The sequence below is a fragment of the Ambystoma mexicanum genome, chromosome 10 (assembly GCF_040938575.1).
Source record: "Ambystoma mexicanum isolate Mex_15411 chromosome 10, UKY_AmexF1_1, whole genome shotgun sequence".
NCBI lineage: Eukaryota > Metazoa > Chordata > Amphibia > Caudata > Ambystomatidae > Ambystoma > Ambystoma mexicanum.
Genome location: NC_090932.1, coordinates 306929022 through 306946792, shown reverse-complemented (window position 1 = coordinate 306946792; position 17771 = coordinate 306929022). Strand labels below are relative to the sequence as shown.

At 47.0% G+C, this 17771-nt stretch overlaps 1 protein-coding gene across 1 annotated transcript in view; it reads right to left on the bottom strand.

Annotated features, from left to right (window-relative positions):
- The window catches only part of NGEF (neuronal guanine nucleotide exchange factor), a 1047721-nt gene extending 1030525 nt beyond the window's left edge, over positions 1-17196 (bottom strand). Inside the window, exon 1 of the mRNA XM_069617894.1 lies at positions 16046-17196. Within this exon, the coding sequence (XP_069473995.1) occupies positions 16046-16295 (250 nt within the window). The 5' untranslated portion in view covers positions 16296-17196. The remainder of the gene's footprint in view (positions 1-16045) is intronic.
- Positions 17197-17771: the final 575 nt, after the last annotated feature.

The following is a 17771-nucleotide window of genomic DNA, read 5'->3' as shown; positions in this document are numbered from 1 at the left end:
GCACCTTTCCAGAGGCCTTTAAAATAGCGAATGTCAAACCTCTTCTAAAAAAAGGCATCTCTCGACCCCCTTGACCCTAAGAATTACAGACCGATCTCCAACACCAGTTTTCTCGCGAAACTCTGACTGGGCTGCATACTCCCAGCTCCACCGTTTTGTAGAATCCAACACACTACTCGACACTGTGCAATCAGGCTTCAGGCAGCCAGTGTCAGAACACAAAATGTGGTGTCCCCCCTGCGAGCCATGCCGAGGCCCCGCCTTCCAACTCAGCAACAATCATGTGTCGTGCCACACTCTGGGCCGGCCTAGATTGTCACTCTTGCGCAATACACTCAAACGTGCTGCTGAAGGGTTATGCCGCACACTGCACTAGAAGAAAGATATGAATATGTGTTTTGATGCAATATACAGCACACTTTCTGAGAAACGTTGTCTATAAAGCCACAATGTTTGCAATTGTTTTGTAGGGCAACACAATCCAATACATGCAAGTCACCAACAGTGCACAGGAACATTAATGCATTGCTATTAAAAATGCCATGCCACAATGACGACATGTCCAACTGGCTGCACAATGTAGACCAGTGTAGACACGTAAAATAACATTACAGTAAAGCATGCCAAGCCACATTTAGACATACCTAGACTGGTTGCACCAAAATGCCAGTCAAAGCAATAACACATTAAAGCCTGCGTCTCTGCAGCCTCTAACAACGCGGCCAAAATCTTTACAATCTGCAAGGAACTTGTCAATTCTGTTGCAGTTTCTACCTCTCCTGTTCCCTCCAAGGCCCTCTGTACGGCTCTGACCTCTCACTTCTCTACTAAATCTCAGGACATCCTGTCCTGTAGCTCCTTTTCCTCTCTCGGCCCCCTTTGGCCATCTCTACCTCTCCTCCTCCTTTTTCCTCTTTCTTTCTGACAACACCTGACAAGGTTTCTAGACAAGTCTGATCTATGAAAGTGTCGTCCAAACAGGTGCTCCCCTGCTCCTCCAGAACCATCAAGGACCATATTGGCAACCTCGCTCCAGCCTTGGCCAATTTCTGTAATCACCCTTTAGCCACTGGAATGTTCCCCTCTCCCTTTAAGCACTCCCTTGTGTACCCACTCCTCAAGAAGCCGTCTGCTGATCTTACCTGCCCAGCAAACGTTGCCCAATCTCAATCACCCCTTTCTTGGGCAAACTCTTGGAAAAGCTGGCCATCTCCCAGCTTACTCTCTACACTGAATCTGTTGGTTGTCTCCATGACCATCAGTCTGGCTTCAGAGCTGCCAGATGCATGGAAACTGCTCTACTGAGCACCTGTGAAGATCTGCTCTCTAACCTTGATTCCAGCATTCCTTCATTCCTTCATTCGACACGGTCAACCACGCCATCCTGATCAATTCACTCTGTGAGAACCTGGGCATCACGGATCAGGCCCTGCAGTGACTGACCTCCTTCATCTTGGACCCCGCCCCCCCTCCCAGGCCCCACCTAGTCCCATTCTCTCTGCCACCTCTCTCTACCTGTGAAATTCCCCAGGACTCCATTTCTCACCCTGCTTTTTCAACCTCTACTTGGCTCCTTTGGCCCACTTGATCTCTAACTTTCAGTGTTATGCGGATGACTCAGCTTTCCTTCAGGCTCCCCTCAGCCTCCTCTCCTCTCTCGCTCATTCCTGACTGTCTATCCGCGATTCAGGATTGGTGCGCCTCCAACGATCTCTGCCTTAATGCCACTAAGACAGAGATCCTTCTCATTAGGACCCCAGCACCTGCTTTCCCTCCCTCACTCTGGCCGTCTGCCTTGGGCCCTCTTCCTTCCCCTTCCTGCGAGGCAAATAACCTTGGTGTCATCTTCAATGCCACTCTCTCTTTCTCTCCTCACATCTCGGATGACACCAAGAAGTTCCACTACCAGCTGCTCCTCCTCAAACAGACTCTTCCCTCTCTCCAGGGCCCTGGTTCTCTCTAGGCTGGACTACTGCAGTAGCCTCTTTTTCAATCTGCCTTCCTCTACTCTCCGTCATCTGCAACTAATGCAGAACAGGACTGCAAAACTTATCCTTGGCCTCAAGCCCAGGGAGCGTATCTCTCCAGCCCTGAAATCTCTCCACTGGCTCCCGATGGCTGCACGCATCAGGTTCAAGACCATTTGCATTGTCCACAAGGCTTTCTGGGGCTGGGGCCCTCACTACATCCAACACTCTCTTCCAAAATACCTTCCTTCTCGAGCTCTTCGCTCAGCTACCTCCAACTCTCTAGGGATTAGGCGCTTCTCCAGGCAGAGAGTGGGGTAGATCTCTCTCCTCTGCTGGTGCCTCTCTCTGGAATGGCCTCCCTGCCCCTTCAAACGTGAGTCAGACCATCTGAAGTTTCGAAAGCAGCTCAAAACCTTTTCTCCACCGCTTTCCCTCTCCCTCCCCTGCTGACCTACCTGTCTGCTGTACCGACCGGTTGCTTGAATGCCATCAGAGTCTCTCTCGGAGTCCAGGATCTTTCTTGATCAGTCACCATTGCACTGTCTCCGTGCCTATCATGCTCTTAGGGGCTATAACTGTAACACTGCAGCCCCTTGTTCTCCTTGCACTACCCATAGCCACGCTTCCTTGGCTGCACAAACTCAGAGCACTGCAGACCCGTTTTCGTCTCCCGTCTCCCTTGCACTTCCCCCTCCCTTTCCCCTTTCACTTCTTGTTCTCGCAATGACACAAAGCCTAGTGAGATTGTTTGTCTTGTCCTCCCTCTATCTTCCCCTCCCTTGTCTTGTCGCACAGAGAAACACTTGTGTACAGGCGCGTTATAAATGACTTATATATCATTTTATCACAGATGCCCAGAAAAAATATACAATGCTGCAGTAAGAAATGGCACCCAAATGCCAATCTAGCCAGGTAATTACACTTAGCAGGACTGCTTTATTAGAAATTCCCAGTTAAAAGAATGACTAGACTGAGAAATTACTAGACTGGCTGCACCATATTGCCTGTCTAGCCACTAATACTACATATCATGCCTGTTAGCCTGGGCATGGACAACCATTATGATTTGTCACACAATCCTGCCCCCACCCCCCACCCAACACATCCCCTCTCCCTCCAACCCCCTACCCTAACCTCCAAAATCAGCTCCTTGGCCAAGAATTACCTCCACGTCCCTCTTCCTTGTCCCAGAGCTTACGTATGAGGCTCCTTGCCTCATAGGTAAGTACTGGGATGAGGAAGAGTGGGAATAGAAGTAATGAAGATTACAGGTAGCAAAGTCAGGCATTCCCTCCATGTACCTCTACCTCATCCCAGTACTTGTGTATGAGGCAGAGTGCGCCTATACACATGTACTGCCTCATTCATATGTACTGGGATGAGGAAGAATTCGGGCTCGGAGTAATCAAAGCATTAAACACAAGTAGTGGCGCAACACCATTGAGTTGACTGGGCTTCAGCACTCCCCACCCTGAAATTTTGGGCCATGTTGACTCGACCTGACTGACCTTTAGAGCAGTTGCCGGACAGAAGAGGACACAGATGTTATACAGCACCTGGGTTTTGCTGTTAATAAGGGCCCAGCAATTACCAACGTAAAGCATTTCACTGTTGGTACCTGCATTCAAATGCCACATTTTTTAGGCAATTGAAATTGCGATGTGGGTCTAGTACTTGCATGCCAAGGGAGTGATTGGAAGGGTAGAGATGGAGTAGGAGACTTAAGGAGAGAGTTAGCTGCTTGTAACATTGAAGCTGCACTAGAATACTTTATTAAAAAGCGTAAAGAAGTTAATAAGTTTGCCCCTCCCCACCAACCATGAAGTTAGCGCCTCTACCGACATTCGAAGGGTTAGCCCCCCAAAATGTAGGTTTTATTGTGCCCCTGTCCACAAGCACACACACCATTCACCATATACACACCCAGCCATCGATCCATACGTTTAAGTTTGCACTCTTAGCACACCCAGGTAGCCACCTATACATTTAAGTGTGCACCCTTTTACGATACAGGCATATCCAGGCAGCCACCCATACATTAAAGTGTGCAACCTTTCACCGGGTTGCCGCCGGACCCGTAAAAAAAATTACCGGCGCCTGACTTCCTGGTACCACTGTGCTATTCTAAGTCTGGTGGCTGGAAGGTCAGGCACCGGTAATTTCAGTAATCCCCATTCCCGTGGGGTCCCATAGCACTCCACGGCAATGGAGACACGGAAGCACCGGCACCATGGTTAGCGGTGCCGGTGCTTCCATGATGTGTCTGCTTACCGTGGCCGCTGTGCCCGGCAGGGTCAGACCTGTCGATCATGGCAGCCCCACCAGGTAGACCTGTAACATGCCGGTCCGGAAACAACGTTGCCGGTAAGCTGATCAGCACCGTTGTTTCCGAACTGGCATGGTCAGAATGAGCCCCACTGTTTTTTTTTTAAGTCACTCTAACTTCATTAAGAAATTATTCAGGAGGACCGAAACATAACGGAAATAATTTCTTTATGAAGGCAGAGTGACTTCAAAAATAAACTATTTATTGTTGAAGTCATGGGGCTGGGGAGCCTTATGACTTCAAAAATAAATAGTTTATTACCTTAGCCTCGAGGCCTCCATGTCATGGGGTGGGGGACCACACACACTACTGGCCTCCAGGCTAGGGTCTTCCATGTCATGGGGTTGGGGGGAGCCCTCGGACTTCAAAAAGAAAGTTTATTTTGTAGTTACTCTGCCTTTATAAAGAAATGATTTCTGTTGCAGAAATAATTTCTTTATGAATGCAGAGTAAATTCAAAAAGAAACTTTGAGAAAACAAAAGTATTTTTTTTTTCATGTGGGGGCCCCTTCCTGTACATGTGCTGGCAGGGCCCCCTGCTCCGCAGGGGCAGCGCGGGCCCCCGTTACACCAGTGCAGGCCACGCCATGGAACAGAAACCACTCTGATCTCGATCTGGGATGATCTCAAGGTTTCTGCAGACTCTGAGGGTTGCGCAGCACCGATTCTCCTCGATCTGGCAGCAGCCTTTGACACTGTTAAACATTCTATCCTCCTTGACTGCCTCCACTCCATAGGAATCTGTGGCTCAGCATTCAAATGGATTGCCTCCTTCCTCAGCAACAGGAAACAAATTACTTTCCTCTCCACTTTTGTCTCAACTGCTTGCGCTGTGAACACTGCAGTACCCCAATGCGCCTGCCTCTCTGCGATCCTTTTTAACCTCTATCTGACCACGCTACCAGGAATCATCCGCACGCACCACCTATCCTGTTACAACTACGCGGACGATACCCAAATTATCATGAGAATTCCCAAAACAATCACCAACCCACGCCCCGACCTTGAAGCTTGCCTTAGTGATATTGACCAATGTATGACAAAAAACCATCTCCTTCTGAACCTAGATAACACTGAAATCATGGTGTGCGGCCATACTGCCCTTCTCCCGCAACCACTCCCATGGCCACCCTCTCTCGGCCACCCCCTCCCTCCAAAACAGTCAAAAATCTTGGCTGCACTATGGACTCAGACCTAACTCTCTCCCGTCAGATCAATAATGTATCCAAATCCTGTGACTTCCACCTCAAACTCCTTAGATACATTTTCCCTTACCTCACCTACCCCAACAGACTCTCCGCTGTTATGTCGAGACTGGACTACGCCAACTCCTTATACCTGGGGGCACCGGCATACCAACTTAAACTCCAAGTAACCCAAGATGCTGCTGCCAAACTCCTCGCACTGGGGCACAAAGACAACATCTTGCCCGCCCTGCTCACCCTTCACTGGCTCCCTGTAGGACGAAGGGCCACCTTCAAAACTCTATGCATTACACACCGAGCAGTGCACAAGACTGGCCCAACGTACCTACAAGAGAAGATTAAACCCTACCTCCCATCCCACAGCCTAAGAACAAACAGTGCCCGCTTAAGAGTGATTCCAACCTCCAACTCAGCCAGGATTGGGAGGATCCGCCTTCTCTACCTTGGCTCCAAGTCTGTGGAACGTTCTCCCCCACGCATTCGACACACCTAAGACTACATGGCCTTCCGAAAAGCTCTAAAAACTAGGCTCTTTCTGTAAACCTGATTAAGACCACATAGAGCTGCTAAAATCCCTACAACACCATGGACCACGACTTCACGATGTTACATTGGAATGTAAATACAACCTGCCGACAAATGTTCGGGAAGATATCGAGCAATGACACCACTGAAAGCGACAAGTCACCAAGACAGAATCAGAAAACAGTTACTATAGATAACAAACTTAGCATCCTGCAGGCTCAAGATATAGGACCACTAAATAGTGGCTTTGTGAGTCCACTATACATGCCTAGATACCCCTGTCCCATCTCTCATTGAGTGCAGTTATCTTGAAGCGCATGAATGTAATAACGAACAGTGGGCTCGTAAGAATGAGAACACCCATTCCAGACACTCAACTCTCCCATCACTATGCTCACTCTACTCTACTCTACACCAACACACAACAGAGTGCAGCTACACTCCTTGATCAATTTCAGCATAGCTGCTCACATAGGAATAATACTCCATTAACACCTCAACATCCTGTTAGAACGCAGCTACACCCCACTAAAAAATAAATAAATAAATAGGCCTAGCTGCACACATAAACGTCCTACACAGACCTAATGCCACCAGAATGCAGTCTTGGAGACCAACCTCCAGACTGCACACATTCAAATTATCTCTTAATACCACCACACCCAATGTTAGGATGCAGCTACCATCAAGCAATCGCATCAGCTGCTCACATATTGAGTGCACCCAAGCACCCTATAATACTCTACTCTCTCTACTGACTTGGACTGCGGTCCCCGAGAGCGTTCAACCCACAATCGCTTTGAGGTCATACCACTGATATAAAGAGTGCTATTTAAATGCCAAATAACATAACATATAGAGCGAGAGGGCACAGGCATGCAAGCAGGCACAGAGGGGCGCACACACAAGCATACTAATATCTATAACCCAAAATAGGGGTGTGGAATGAGCACCCCTTCAGACAGTGCAGCGCTCAGCAATATTTTCCCGCCTCACACTTCCCGCTCCTGACCCGGCTTCCCCCTCCCCATTAGCATAAGGCAGAATCACAGGTATCACAGTAACCCCCAGGACAGGATGTTAGGATCACAGCAAGGTGCAAAAAGGTTTTGGCTGGCATGTGACAAACAGGGAAATGCAGGAAGGAAGGTAACAACAAAAGAAGAAAGAGAAAACACACCCAAGTGTAGGTTTCATCAGCGCCAGCCGGCTGGATTGGGCAGCAAAGCTCACGACCAAACAAAAGAAGAGGCAGCCGGAGCCCCTTCATTAATTTCCCCAGCACTCCCAGCGGAGCGCAAAGAAAGCTATCCCGCGAACGCAGGAGACCAATCTTCATCGCCCAAAAACCAACCAACCAGGGATTTAAGCGGGGTAAGAAATCGAGAGGGGTGCCCACATTTGGGGCGTGGCCTAAAAAAGTACACACACCATAGCAAGGTACGCAAACAAATATGTAAATGCATGTAAACATTTATATATTTGTTTGCGTACCTTACTATGGTTTGTGTACTATGCAAGCCATCTATTATAAATATAGAAATATGTTACATATTTCTATGCTTATAAAAGATGGCTTGAAAAGTAGACAAACCAAAGCAAGGTACGCACATAAATAGCAAGGTACGCACATAAATATATAACATTTATGTATTTGTGTACATACCTTATGGTTTGCATACTTTTCAAACCATCTTTTTTAAACATTTCCAGGCTTATAAAAGATGGCTTTAAAAGCACACAATTCAATCCAGAGTGTGCAGGAGTGTGTTTCCTGTTCCTGGCACTACAGTCTTTTTGCTATTGCTACTGCTACTGTGAAGGGAGGAGCAAGCCTTCAAAAACCCCTTGGCTACGCAGAGCGTAGCGGAGTGTGCAGGAGTGTGTTTCCTGTGTTCCCTGGGGGACCGCGGGGTGCAGCTCTGAATTTTAATCATCAGAATCATCAGCGGGAGAAATTGCAGAACTGTGCCTTCAAAAACCCCTTGGCTACGCAGAGCGTAGCGGAGTGTGCAGGAGTGTGTTTCCTGTGTTCCCTGGGGGACCGCGGGGTGCAGCTCTGAATTTTAATCATCAGAATCATCAGCGGGAGAAAATGCAGAACTAGTCTGATCTGATTTGATTGACCTGCCCCCGGGGGCCCTACTGGGGAGGACACCTACTTGATGGTTAACAGAGGACCTCCACGCTACACGCGACCACATCCGCTAGATCCTCGTTAGCAATGAGGACTGATATGCGTATAAAAACACGTGCCCAAGTAAAACGAGGTCATACTGCAATACCACATACACATAGTCCAAGTGGTCAAACCCCCGTTGGAAGATTCCAAAATGAAGCCCCCCGAGAAGCCCCACAAGAAATGTCCATCGTCACTCACCCTGCCGCGCCTTGCCCTCCAGTGGAATGATCGCTGGCGTCTGACGACTTGATCGGTGGGCTGGACTGGACTGGAACGGCTCAATACGATCACTGCCGGAGGATGCCGAAGCTGAAGCCAAAGCAACCGAAGAAGGTGAGAGTGGGTGTGAGAGCGAGAGCGAGGGTGAAGGGGAGGAAGATGACGTTGTGGTGATTGATGCCAAAGCTAAAGACCTACATACAATAGAAGTGCAAGTAGGGCACTGGGTCACTGCAGCAAGGAACAAACAGCCGAGAGCTCTGGGGGGAGCCAGTGTATGTAGTGAGGCTATTTGCTCTGCGATGATACACGGTGCCCCAACCCCAACATTGACATGCAGCCAGCCTCTCGCCATAACTGAATTAAGAATGAAAGGACTGTATGAAACAAACATGTTTAGTCTGGAAGAGCGTGAGAGCTTTAGATTGACAACAGGAGAACCTCACGGCCATGAGAACAATCAAGAAGAACAATGTAAGATCGGACCCAAAACGGGGCACGGAATACAGAATCCTGAATTGGAGAGTGTAATGTGTATGGTGGAGCCGGTTACTCCCTCAGGGAGCTGGTCTCACGCCACTGAGGGCGAGCGGGAGGGATCCAAGGTAACTACCGCACAATCAACAGCGCAGACTACGCGCTCAAATGGTGTGAAAATAAGAGCGGTCATTGTGGCCGACCCGAAGAAGCCTGATGAGCCGAGGAGACCAAGTTTCACTTTAAAACTACTGGTTTGGCTAAGAGTTGCTGAAATGCACAAGCCTGTAGTGGGAAGCAAAAGATCAGTGAATAGGAGTATTATGAGGGAAGATCAACTCCACCAGGAGAGGGTCGTGACCAATCCTGGCCAAACATTGAACGGAGGAATTGTGAGTACCGGCCTAGAGGAGAAGACTGAAAGAAACGCCGATGTATGGGACCGCTCTCATTTCTGGAAAGTGAGCTTGGCTGAATCAAATATAACGCAACCTCTTCTTCGTAGTGATTCATTAGGGATTGCTGACCAGGTGTTAAAGGACTTGACAGAGCTCAATAACAAAATAACGAACTCAAGGAGACCATCACTCTCGAGTGTGAATGGAATCTCAATGCCCCAGCCCGAGTAGATGCAAAACATAGATAGGGGCATTCAAGAAGTAATGAGCCTCGAACACAATACACCAACGTTTGAGACTAGAAACGAAGAGATCCTTGTCTCTCAAAAAAGGACCAGGTGTACAGTAAGTCCAGAAGAGGGAGATGCAGGCTATCCCAAACGCTTCAAGGGAAGAAACCACGAGAGTACAATTGAAACGAGGTGGCTGATTTTCTACCGTGCAAAATAATGAGAGAATGTTTAACCGATCTGACTTCCATGGATTTAGCGGATAGTGTGAACGCCGCCTCAATAAGTAAGAAAAACTCCCAAACCACGCTCCCAAAACGAACGAGAGGACCAAGGAGAACAAAGGACACAGCTATCCTCTTGGATAAGAGAACGTCAAAATTAAGTCCAATTTTGATGTCGGCCACAACGATAGCGGTGGCCCCTATGATGAAACTATACGAAAATCTAAATGAGAACTTTAAAGATCAAACGACCTTGATTGCCCTGCTCAACTCCAAGATTGTAAAATTGGAAATTGATTTGAAGGAAATGATGTCACAAGTTGCAATGACAAGAAGAGGAAATGACATCTCGTTAGAAGCCCTGAAGGAATCCATAAAAAACAGCTCTGAAGACAAGAGACTCCTAGCAGAAGTCACGAAACAGGCTCTCTTGTTATTACAAAAAGATCAGGACGGTCTGTGGGGAAATGACCAGAAACGATCTCGCTGTAACATCCAGTCTCGCGAGGATCCTGTGATCGAGATAAATCCACTGACAAATCCAATAAGTGTGAGATGTCATAACCATTCGCCCAAAGACGTGAGAGTGGCATGTAAGACAAACTCAAGCAAGAACTGCTATTCTGATGAAGATCTAATAATCATCTCTGAGGACTTGAACTCTCCAATAAATGAGCCTGCTCAAGAACAAAAGACAAACCAGGCCCGCACAAGCAAGTCTAGTGCTGTAACGATACAGACCGCAATTGAGGCGCCACTGGTTACCTCTCCTGTCCCCAAAGAAAAAGAAGTAAGCAACCAGCTGTTAAGTGTTGCCACTGATGGTCAAGGAGCGAACGCCACGCAAATAACATCACAAGAAAGCAATCTTGAAGTGGAGAAAAAAAAAATAACGAAGGAGAGTGGTTTGATATTTTTGAAAAAACCAAATCACAGCAGGGGGCTACAAAGCTGCCCAAAAACACAAAGGAGGTTGAAGCACAGAGCAAACAGAAAAAAATAACAAACAAAAAAAACGAAGAATCAGCAAAAACAAAAAAACAAAAACCCTCGAAGTACTGCAAACTTCTTCAGAAATCTCAAAGCCCTAAACATCACAGTGAATGCAACGGAACAAAGAAATACAAAAAAGAAAGAAAATATGCCAGTAGAACAGGGGTCAATCGACCAACCGAGTGAAGAGAGTAAAGGAAAACTTAATGCTGAGTCGGTGACAATCACAGTGGATGATGACGAAATTGAGGAGCTCCTAGATAGGTCAACCTATAGCACCTCTGGTGAAGATGTATCAGAGGACGCTATAGCACTAAACACAACCAAGAAAAACATTAGCCATGGTGCGCAGGTCAATGACCAACAACTTCCTCGGGCCCCTTCAAGAGAAAGAGAGAAGGGGAGTGGGGATGGCCACAAAGGAAAAAGGGTCTTTACTTGGCCTGTAACACCAAGGAAAGCCATCTCCCCGAAGCGGAATGTAAAAGTTAAAGGCTGTGAAACCGAAGCTTTTCTTACACTAGAAGAGAAACGGGAGCTGAGCCTGCTGAATAGGAAAAAATGTCTCACTGTATCTGAAAAAACACAGAAGAAAAATGATGAAGACCCTGAATTAAACACTATGAAGGACGACTCGGGGAAAGAAGAGTCGGCCCAAGTGAAGGAGTCAGGTGATGTAACCACGATAAAAGCTGACATAGTCGAGGGCCGAATGGCCAACTCGATGCCATTGTCTCAGAAAGCTAAACAGACAAATCAACTGTTTAGACTTCTTGTTGAAAGAATCGAGAACAGGAAAAGTGATGCTCCTCTGAATAGATATTCTATCTTACAATTGTTTCGAACAATTCCGGTTCTGAAGCTCATAAAGAGCTCACAAATTGATAGAGTGGAGATTCTACCTGACACAAAACAAAAATGTGTGTTAGCACATCCTTTTTGTCGCCAATTAGTAGTATCGATAATGATGTGCGAGCGACAACTGTTGAATGCAGGCTACCAAATTTCCGAAGTGGATAATGCATTACTGGAGGATAAGCCTGAAAATGGAAGGTCCTCAAAACCTCTACAAAATAAGGGGAAAGATTCCCAGTTGCTTATCTCTCCAGGAAATCTAAAGAGAGCGGAGGTTAAGGCAAACGTAAAGCTGATTACAGAAGCACCTGTCGACAAAATATCTCCTGCATATGAAGAAACAAGACTAAAGAAAATTAAAATAACAGTAGAAAATGTCATGTGCAGATCTACAAAGACCTTAACGAGTGTAGAAAAGGATAGCAACTTGGATGAGAGCGTTAATTGGGATTAGATTGCAAAATCTCTAAAACGCACCGAAACAGAGTTAATGCCATGACCAAAAGTCAAACTTGGTGATAGCCACGTGGAATACGAGAGGCCATTCACATCTCCTGAGATCAACGCCAGAGATCATAGTAAATGCAGATGTGATATGTATGCAAGAAACTTGGCTTTCTAAAATGCCGCGTATTGAAGGCTTCGAATGCATACTAAATCCGGCTATCACCAAAAACAAAGGGTGCCCAATGTCGGGACAATTGATTCTCGTCAAGAGAAAATGTGGTTTAAGAATCAAGTCAGCGAAGTGTCTTTCCCCTTTCCTTCAGACAGCTCTCATCGAATCAGATGAGATAAACACGATGGCGACCCCTCCATTCCACCTACTAAACGTATATTGGAATGCAACACCAAAAACCCACCAAAAATGTGAAGATGACCTCCTTGATGTTATTGACAAAATTCTCATAGAAGACCCGAAAGCTCTTATAATTCTATGCGGTGACTTCAATATGAGACTACTAGAAAATGACAAAAACAAAACAAACAACAAAGAGAGGTGTAAAAGTGAAAGCTTGTTAGAAGCAATGTCAAACAGAAGCCTAATCATGCTGAATGGAGCTACAAAGGGTGATATCCCTGCGAAGTCGACCTGGGTAAGAGGCTCTCAAAACTCGATCTTAGATTACTTATTTATCTCTGAAGTGCTACTGAAAGACATTGAATCTTTGAGGGTCAGCGAGTCCACCCAAAGTGACCATAACATTGTATCACTTGAGTGGTACAGGTCAAAACCATCTACACGCGAACAATGGAAGCACCAATTCTCGCTGGAGCCTGGCAGGAACAGGTAACTTCTAAGGAACGAGGACATCACAGCAGTAACCAACTTACTGAGACCACATGAGTTTGATGAGCAAACATCCGATCGAATACCAACATCTCTTTGAAATCTACAAAACTAAAAAGAAGTCTGATCAAAACAAACCTAATTATCAATGACACCAATACGATCTTGAGGTGACGCGAAAAAAAAAGAGATAAGGAAGCTAATGGCCCTGAATCAAAAGAACTCGAGAGGATTCTGGACAATCATATACGGGTCCATGAATCAAGAAAAAGCAATTCTATCAAATATGGTACCTGCAAAAGAGTGGGAAACCCATTACACAAACTTATTTAAGAAGGTGAAAAAGTCAAGCTTCCAGAGTGCCCATTTAACAAGTCCCTGGGCAATAAAGTTCGATCAAGATGATATTCGATCCATCATCAAAAAAAAGCAGTGGCTCGAGGGCAGCAGGACCGGATGGTCTATCCAATGCGGACCTGAAAGAGAACATTGAAGAGTGGACTGACTTTTGCTACACCCTGTTCCAACTAATAAGCATTGAAAGACGAATTCCATCGTCCTGGAAATCAGGGATTATTGTTCCAATTTATAAGAAGGGAATTTGCAACGCTGCTGCAAACTACCGGCCCATAGCCTTATTAGACATAGTGGGTAAAGTGTTTGCGAGTCTGCTACTTACTCAACTAACAACATGGATGAAAAAACAGAAGATCTACAATGAACGACAATCTGGCTTTATTAAAGGAGTTGGATGCAGTGTGAACCTATGCATTTTGAATTTGCTGAAAATTGACGCTATTAGAACGGGACAAAAGGTCTACTTGGCGTTTATCGACATGGCAAATGCATTTGATGGGATCGACAGAGAAACGCTGTGGACTAAACGCAAAGAGCAAGGTTGTAATGAGAGTCTAATCCAAGCCATTATAGAACTATATTCTGATACGTACATAAAAGTCAGTCTGGAAAGCAATGGAAACTTAAACCCATTAAGAACGGAGAGGGGTGTGAAGCAGGGGTGTCCCCTGGGAGCAACACTCTTTAACTTCTATATAATGGAAGTTGGAACAGCCCTGACAAAAGTGATATTGTTTCCTCCGCTGATCAACGGACTGCAGGTACATCATATATTGTACGCCGACGATATGGTGATTATGGATTGTACACCCATTGGCCTACAAAGGAAATTGTCAGCATTAAAAACCTTTATAGAAGATCTGGGTTTAGAGATTAATGTGACAAAATCTGAAATCCTTGTCCTAGAAAACAAAAGGGGCAGGACGAAAAGCAAGCAAAGACTAAGTTGGGCTCTTGGGTCAAAGAAACTGAATAAAGTCATCCAAACAAGATATCTAGGAACAACCATCAACTCCAGCATTTGTGACGAACCCATGAGAAGAAAATTACTAAGCACGTGCAAACAACTAACAACTCAGGGATTGATAATTCAAAAAAATATGGTAAATTCTCATGCCTACCAGTAAAAAGATTTTATGAAAGTAAAGTAACACCGATCTTAACATATGGTGCGGAGAATATGGTTGGCTGTGACGCAATGATATGGACAAGATGCGAAGGCTTTTTTGGAAGAAAATTCTGCAGATTCCACAAAGTACTCCGACAGTTTGTATTCTGTACGAAGTGGGGATCTCCTCTCTTAACGCGAGAATAGCATGGAACAAACCAGTGTTATTCAGGAAAACCTACACAGAAGCAAATTTACCACCTGTGAAAATTCTAATGGGCAATGACATGAGAAAGAAATTGGCGCTAGTTGAATGGAAACAACATTGTAAAGTAATTCTGAACCAACTGGGGGCAGATGAAAAAACACTCTGGTGTAACCCAAACGCAGTAAAAAGAAAGATGAATATTGCACCCTGTAAACGCCTAAGAAGGCTATAGCTAAAATTTCGATTAAACAACTTCGAAACTAAGGAAATATTGAGAAATAGACAACAAATCTCTCTAAGGAAACATAAGGTGCAGATTTTGCGCAGCAGGTGAAGAAAACCTAAAACATCTTGTCCTTATGTGAGGAGCTGAAAGTCTACATGAGACCTCTTTAGGGAGAGAGATGAATCGATACCTGACGTACAATCTTGAATACTGGTGGAGACAACTACACATCACTGAATGCAAATCGTTGCTGAGAGCAGTGATGAGATTTCTGGACCAACTTCAATCTCTGCTAGAGCTGACGCCAATAAAGGACGTTGGAAATTTCACTGTGTAAACTAGGAAGCATTCCTGTGCTGAGCCTAGTGGTGGTTTATAATAACTTAGTTTACATGTAGAGAAAGTCTTGCTTTTGTCCTATTTTCTGTTAAGTAATATAATCCAAAAAGCTAACTGTAAGATGAATATCACAGGAAATATTTGACTTTTGTATTTTGAAAAGTTTGTATAAACTATATATATAGCTTTGAGGAAGGACAAAGCCTGAGGCGTCTTCATCTGTCGTCAAAGCTTTTATTGCTTGAATTGTGTACTTTTCAATACATCTTTTATAAACCAAGAAATATGGCACTGAGTCCCCAGGTTCACCAAGGGTCAAAGACGCCTCAGTGACCTGGGGAGGGGGAAACAAAAGGACAGTAACTTCCTCTGGTGACCTCCGCCCCCCCCCACAGCCCACCAGCGCAAAGGGGTCACCAGATGAATCTACAGTGACTGACAGAAGCTGGCCCTTCTGTCAGCTTGGCTGTGGTCGCGACAGGATAGTGTGTCCTGCCAATGTTGTGGTAGGGCTGGGATGGCCCTCGCCCACTTAAAGCACTGCACCCACCCCAAACAAGAAGAACAGAGGGGGCAAGAGAGAAAAACAGGACAACGTTGGTTGTCTAAACACAGTCCTGGGAAGAAGAAGAGCCAGGAGGTCACACTGTGAACCATGTGCCCAAATGTATATACAGTAATGAGACTATTGTTTTATTCATGATGGAATTTTATAAATAAAATTACACACATGGCATGTTTATGATATATGTATTGTGCAATAAACTCCACGGCCTCTTATTGCCAACAACACACAGATGCCTCAGTCATGATATAAGGGGAACTGAGGGGGCGGGGGGGGTGTAATACATGTTGTACATTTATAGGACCCGCTACAGTGGGCATCTCTGCGCCATAGCGTACAGCACTCACCTGGCGTGCCGCTGAGCTGCGTACCCTCGCGAGCAGTGGCTCTGCGGTCCTTGCGCTGTTTGTTGCTGACCCTCATGGAGCTGTAATACTTGGAGTTCCTCCGCAATGGGATATTTCTCCTCGGGGAGTCCGGGTCTCTGTCTGCCAAATCCTCCCGCTCCTCCGGGCTCAAGGCCCCGTCAGGCCGCAGTCCTGTCCTGTTGGTCCCAGGGTGACCCTCCACCTCTCTGCGCACCGCAGCCATCTCCATGGCAGGGCTCACCGCGGCCTACTGACTGCGCATCAAGAAATCCGCCAACTGGTCAGAGCGACCATCTCCACGTGCCAGACCAGACAACCATGAGAGGGCAGGACTTATTCTGAGGGTGTGGGGACAGCCAGCTTCCGAGGGACCCCAGGAAACTCCACAGTGAGCACTCTCTCAATCGCGCGGGCTTTCTTCAGAAGTGCCCTCCGTGCTATAGCCACCCTACTGGATCGCAGGTGGAGGGTTATACGTGCCCAGGGGTCCCCTGTGTCAGCTTAGTTAGCCCTTACCAGCACCCTATATGTTTCCTCGCAGCAGTACTCGAGCTTCCACGTTCGTCTTTAATTGCCCTCAAGCGTTAAAACGTGCGTGTTTCTCCACTAAAGCGCCTATAGGCTTCTAGCAGCAGTGTCATTGGCGCATTTCACCCCCATCAGGGGTGAGACAGTGCTACGGGCTACCTGCCGTGCCCCTCAGGAGGTCGCTCTCGGTGCGCTAGCCTCCCTGACCTGCCAGCACTGTAGTCTGGGCTCCGTGGGGGGCTCCCTGCTGTGGACCTCCGAGATCCCTGGAGGGCGAGGCCCCTGTCAGAGCCCGGTGTCGTGGGCTGCTGCGCCTGCTCCAGCAGCGGCGAGTTCCCCTGCTTGGTTACCAGGTGTAGGGCGGGTTTCCTTCCTCCGGGCAGGTCCGGCTCATGGGACGGGGACCTCAGCAGTGAAGTGATTCACGGCCTTTAGCTAACCCCACACGCTCCGCGGGGGTAAAATCCCGGCTGCCGCGCCGACCTTCAGTGCCCGCTCCTCCTCCCCTGGCAGCACCAGGTAGCAAAGGTCTCCCGGGCCCGTGTGTACTCTGGAGTCACAACAGAGGCCGGGAGCCAATTAAAGGGAACCTGCCCTGTCCATGGACCCGCTGCTTGCAGGAAGCCTCGCCCTCTGTGCCCAGTAGCGGGCGGGCAGTGGCCCTCAGCCTGCGCCAGGAATGCAGCACATCCACCCACCGGGGGCGGGCGGGGGTGTTATCTCACCAGGTGCTTCGCTACTTTTTCCCACACTGCTAGGTAAGGCGGGAAATTATACGCGTGGTTCGGTCCCGCGTTTCCCCCTACAGTTGTGTGTCTCATTAGTCACGCCTGTCAGGTTTGCAATTTGCGACCACTGGGCATGTGACGAACGTGCTCTTTGCAATAGATACGCATCAGCAGGGCTCAAGTGGGGGGTACGCGCGGGCGGAGTCCACACACTGTTTTCAGAGAGTAAACTCCCACCCACTTTTTTCAGAGGGTGGACCCCCCAGCTAAAATGAGAAACCGTTTTTTTTTCTTCAAACGTATGACTTAGAGCCGAACTCGCGCATCGAGCCGCAGTCGTCAAGTTTGTAAACCAGACACTTCCCCACTGCACTACATAACCTGATAAAAAAAATAACAGCTAAGTTTGACATAACCTGGGCATTTGTCCATTAGCTATTCCACTTGTA